The 6,045-nt window shown below is 39.1% G+C and overlaps 1 protein-coding gene across 1 annotated transcript; it reads right to left on the reverse strand.

Annotated features, from left to right (window-relative positions):
• Positions 1-334: 334 nt before the first annotated feature.
• Positions 335-6,045, reverse strand: LOC149304140 (vomeronasal type-2 receptor 26-like). The gene is made up of 5 exons (XM_089480790.1): positions 5,770-6,045; positions 4,734-5,594; positions 3,671-3,898; positions 3,248-3,374; positions 335-1,242 (listed from the first exon to the last, which is right to left on the reverse strand). The coding sequence occupies exons 1-5, from the start codon at positions 5,803-5,805 to the stop codon at positions 335-337; spliced, it is 2,160 nt and encodes a 719-aa protein (XP_089336916.1). The 5' UTR covers positions 5,806-6,045.

The raw sequence follows: 6,045 nt of genomic DNA on the forward strand, positions 1-6,045 counted from the left end.
GATTACTACAGCACAGATTGATTTTATATCAGGAATCAATAGCAGAAACTCAGTTTTACAAATGTTCCAAGGTGCTATTACCTTCATGTTCGCTCAGCACTAATGTGAATATTGTTGTATAGTTAGGGAAAGATAAGGCCCATTTAGGTCTAATTCTCATGTTACTCATAGCTCTTCCTGGATATCCCACAGACATTTCTTTCTTAAACAGGAAAATATTGCCTCTGTTAATTCACTGCTGCTATTAATCACACTTTTTAAAAGTTACCAACATTTTCAAATGATTCCACTTTGGGATTTTAAATGTTTTGAATGTAGGAAGTTGAAACTGGGTTCATGCTTGAGTCCTTTTCCTGGTTAGCTGCTCTTTAGTGTTCAGCTCAGACTTCAACACAATAATGTAACATTTTGGGGCAAAGATGCAACATAGCAATCCTGCGCTGGAAGCTAAGATAGAGAAGATTTCCACAGCTACCATATCTGTCCCTCTTGTGCTCAGGTAGGTGGGAACAAAGGACAACCAAACAGTGCAAAAAATCAACATGCTGAAGGTAATAAATTTGGATTCATTAAAACTGTCTGGCAGTTTTCTGACTAGGAATGCCACAGTGAAGCTGATGAGGGACAAAAGTCCCATGTAACCCAGAACAAGGTAAAAGAACACAAATGAGCCTTCATTACATTGAATAATTATTTCCCCAACAACTGAGTTCACATCTAAATCTGGGAATGGAGGCGATGTTCCAAGCCAGGTAGCACAAATGCCCAGTTGAATGATGGAGCAAGAGATGGTAATGGAAGTGGCCATTCTTTTTCCCACCCACTTCTTCATATTGGACCCTGGCTTAGTGGCCATGAAAGCTACAATCACGGTGATGGTTTTGGCCAGAACACAAGAAACAGCCACTGTGAAAATGATGCCAAAGATAGGTTGTTGGAGAAGGCAGGTGAGTTTCCCCGGCTTCCCAAGGAACAGGAAAGAAGATAGGAAGCAGAGCAGGAGGGAGACAAGGAGAATGTAGGTGAGCTTCCGGTTGTTGGCTTTGACAATAGGGGTACCATTGTGCTTTACAAACGTCCCAAGCACCACAGCTGTCATCAAGGAAAAGAAAATGGCTCCTAAAGCTAAACTTTTACCTAATGCGTCTTCATAGGACAGGAAGGTTATAACTTTTGGAATACATTGACTCTGGTCCTTATTTGGATATTGATCTTCTGGGCATTGGGAACAATCATCTACATCTGGGGGAAAAGCACAGAGAGGGAGCATCATATAGCTTAGTCTTATTCAACAGACAGCCAATTTTCATGTCTGATTTCAACACATGAATTTATTTTGACATTGTACAAAAGTTGAAAATATTATAAAACTATCAATGACGTTAAAAGCAATTAAAAACAAATCATGAAAAAGAAGAGAAACAAGCAGAGGCAACACAACACATGAAATATCCTTTCTCAGTTACATTAAGCCCTCAAGGGGCTGCTGAATCAGAAAGGTCTTTATCTGTCTATCAGAAGATAACAAGGAAGGTACCAATCTAAACTCCTTGAGAAAAGAGTTCCAGAGAACAGGAGTATCCCCCAGGAAGGCCCTCTCATGTCTTCCTACCTGATGTAATTTTGAGAGAGGTAGGAATGCAAGAATGGCCTCTCCAGAAGATCTCAAGACAGGAGTAGAGTCAGATAGGAAGATATGGTTCTTCAGACAACCTGGATCTGAGCTGTCTGGGTTTGTGGGTTATAACCAGAATTTTGAATTGTACCCTACTATAAATTGGCACAGCCATAGCTTTGCTGCAAGATCTACTATTTCTGTTTAGCACTGGATTACATTCCTTGCTCACTCTCTGCTCAATCTTTGGTTTTTCCTTGGTCTCTTCCCTTCGATGACCTTTCTCAGGCTGCTTTTTGTGCTCTCGCCTACGACTCGGACAACCATACTTCTGTTTGATTCTGGCCGGGCTTGATTTCTTTGCTTACTTTCCTGAATCACCAGTATACTCTTAAGGGCACACAACACTTGAAATAAGACACCCTAGCTTTTGCTTCAGCAATGAAAGTCTTGAACCTTGTCCCTTTAGTATGAATTGATCTCTATTTGAAAATGCATGATACAGAAATTTATTGTAATTAAGGTCTTGTTTATTTTTCCTCTTTTCATCCATAATTGATGCTATATCGACCAACTGCTTTTTTCACCAATGTCTTGCTTTCTTCTTTATAACCATAGAATTTGGTAAGTGAGACTTGGAGTGCACCTGGACATGCCATATGTGTGATTTCATCTTCAATTTTTAGTAGACAGAGCTATAGGATTAACTCTATGTCTGATGATGTGAGATTGGGTGAGGTCTGTATCACACTGTAGGTTATTAAATATATGGCTTGGTTTCAGGATTTCTTTTTCTTTTTTAAGCCTGCGATTCCTCCACTGGTAAGACACTGGACGAGATGACTCTTGGATACTCCCTCTAAAACTATGATCCATTGATCCTTTTGTCACCTTAAAGTTCACCTGTGGCCTGGAGTGTAACCTCAGTTAGTAGATATTTATACACATAGTAGGTAATGGGAGAAGTGAGGGAGGGTGGTAATGTATATAGTACCACCAACAGACATTCAACAGTCTCTCAGAGGTCAAACAGGCACACAGCATACATTCAGCATATCAGACACATTAATGTCCTAATTATTCTTCATGAATTTGGATTAGACAAATATGTTTCACTATCGTACATGTGCCTGCCTATTTAGCAACTATTAAATGACCTATATTAAGTTTGTGGAAGCTAATATTCTCTATTTCCAAGCAGTACAGGGGTTCCATTCTATGAGAAAGAGTACAAATGAATCAAATAAAAAGGAAGAGCATAATATGTGAGTACAGTATTACAGTCTTCACACCCAACTTGTATCTTCAGTTAAAGGATGGTTCAAATATAAGTTTCTTCATATTTTGTCATTTTAGGCCTTGTGCTCTATGAATTCACCCGCACTCAAAATCAATGTGTCCAAAGTCATCTGTTTACCAAAAGGTTCCATCCCATTGGAGAGGCAGAGCAAGGATCATGAATTAGGTTACAGTTTTTCACCCGGTTTGGAAATTTGGTAAAACAATTGTGAAATAAAATTAGGATGATGCATGTAGATCAAGACTGGACTCTTAAGAAATTAAATGAAGGAAGTAGTTTAGAAAACACTCATTTGCATTAGCCATGTTTGCAGAAATAACATCTCTACATACCTGTTTGGTTGGAAATCTTCCCTTCTGGACACTGAATACAGTCATAACAACAAAATTTCTCCCCTTCCTTCTTCCTTTTCTCAAAACCTGGATGGCAGAACTCACTGCAGACTGAACATGGCAAGACCTGTTTGTGAAGATGAAGAATAATTACAATGGAAAAAATTGGAAAACATTTCTTGAGTCATCAAAAGATGTGGGGTGGGGAGGGGCAGAGGTATGGAAGTACGCACTGTTGGGTAAAACAGATTAGCAGCCAGGCCTTGCTTCAACATGACAGGAATAGTATAATATATGTTTGTTTCAATACACAGCCTGGATCGTGGGATGGGTTAACTTAGGCCACAAATAATGCTTCTGCTTTTGAGGCTTTGAAGACTTGTCCTCATAAGGATTCCCCAAGAAAACCAATGATTTTCACACCTGATTAAAGGACTTATGCCAGGTAATTGTGGTGTCATTAATGCTGAATGGATTCCCCCCTGGAGCATTGGGATCCACCTGTCCAACCTTCACATTAACAAAGGATCTGTTTGGAAATGTAACCAAGTTCATTATATCAAACCCAGCTCTAAATTCCCAGTCATCGTTAAAAGCCACTCTTTCACCGGTCGAGGTGTTAAATGAAATACCCTGAAGGTACGGGTGGAGCTAGATGAAAATAAAAAGGAAAGGAGTAAAAACATGTCAGAGTTTTCACATTAAAAGGATATTCTTTTCCTTTCTAAAGTATGGATAGAACAAGACTCAGTTGCACATAGAGTATATCCAGAGAAATAAGCTAACTGGAATAAACTAGAGTCTTCACAATTTTGTTTTTCTGAATATTTTATGCAAATCTGGTCAGCAACAATGTAGAATGATATTTTTAGGATGTGTGAAAAAATATATTTATTTCCATTCTGTACATGGGGAAGAGAGATAAAATTATGTTTGTAAATCCATGCAAGTGGATAATGTGGTTGCAATTCAGGATGGCTATAAGTAGCACAATAGTTCTCTCAGACCTATGCTAGGCTGAGCCATGTACCACCCCCTCCAGACTTAATATATAGCCTCTGAAGTCCATGCCTCATGAGAGGCAGGAAGGATAAGAGAAGCATCTGGTTATATCCCTGTAGCCAGACATGGAATGCTTCCAGTAGCACTGAGAATTTCAGAGGATCTTGACAGAACTAAATGCTGATGGAATAATTTTGCATCTGGCTACAGGTGCATAGCCACATGCTTCTCCACTCCTGCCCACTTAGCATGAGCTATGGAATATCTGTAGAGGGGAAGGGTTTGCAGACTAGAACCTAAGACATAAATTGTCCTTGACTTGATGATAGTTAAAACAAGAAGCAAAATTAGGCATGCATATGTCTCTAGCAGGATGTCAGCCACTGTAATACATCTTTCAACAGTTATCCAGAAAAGAGAAATCAGATGCTCTTGACTTTGTACTCAGCATGGAAATAAAATAATTTCATTTTGGGTAACTTACCCGCCAAGGCCTTAGATCTTGATGTACTTCCTTTTTGCCAGTCACCATTGTTCTGCGATTGGAGTTAGTTGAGTAATAAGCCTGTAAAGCATGTGCCACAGCATAAACAGCATTATAAATACTGTAGCTGTGGCCACACATGCGCATTTCAAAAAGAGGAGCAATGAGGCTCTCCAGTCTTTCCTCCCCAGTGCATGTTCCAGAGACCTTGTAGGGTATCCTACGATTTGGAAAGGAACAGTCAAATGCTTCCTCCCAGAAATCTTTGAGAAAACCATCTGCTTCTGTCCAATCAGGTTTGAGAGTTTGAAGGAATTCCTGGAATCCAGGAACCTCATTGGAGTGAATCATAAAGGAAAGAGCACCTTGGAACATTTGCAAGTCTTTGTCCCGGCTGAGCCTTGCTAATGCAAAATCAATCTGGGCTGTAATAATCCATATCTTTCCAGCTGAGATGCTGTTCTTCTCCCCAAGAGCTTGATTAATTTGATGCCATAAATATATAAGATTATATGTGTTACCATAGAGGAAAAATGTCCTGCAATTTGTAAGTCTGAAAATCTGATGCAAAGAATGGATTACGCTATCAAATCTTTTTTTGTCATATACATAGCCTTGACTTGGCATTCGTCCCGTGAAAGCTGAACAAATCCCATTCTGGGAAAGCAATAGCTCCATGGTCTCCAAAAATCTTTCTCCACTCTCATCATCCCTCACAAAAATCCCAACCCATGTCCATCCAAAATGCTTAAGCAAGCTGACCATTCCCCTATACTGAAGATCTTCATTGGTAGCCATGTGGTAAAAGGAAGTGAGATGCTTCATCTCACTTTTTGCTTGGGGAAATGATCCATATGTGAGCTGAAATTTTTTCATAAACAGCATTTCAGAATGTATTTCTTCAGTGCAATTTTTAGACCATTTTTGACACAAATATTATTTATGGACTTTAGGCATAACATAAACATTAGGTTGTTTGCTTTTTATTTTTATACAATGTTTCTGTCTACTGAAAATCCCAGAACAGATGTCCTACCTGTGGAATCTTGTAGAGGGTTAAGATTTCAGCCATTTGGAGTGATGTCTTAGATTCAAGTCCCCCTATGATGGCTACTAACCTTTTATGGGTTTCACAATCATAATTGGGGACAAATCTCTGTGATTTGAAGAGCAGATCAAGTATAATATAATAGGCTATTTGTTTATCACTGTAAGCATCATAAACATGGAATCCAAGTGTGACATTTAATAATATCTTTTGGTCCTTGTTGATCTCCCTTACAGCAAAAATCAAAGCCAAAACATGCTGGTA

The sequence above is a fragment of the Sceloporus occidentalis genome, unplaced genomic scaffold (assembly GCF_023333645.1).
Source record: "Sceloporus occidentalis isolate IW3139 unplaced genomic scaffold, rSceOcc1.0.p SCAF_14, whole genome shotgun sequence".
NCBI classification, from domain to species: Eukaryota; Metazoa; Chordata; class Lepidosauria; order Squamata; family Phrynosomatidae; genus Sceloporus; species Sceloporus occidentalis.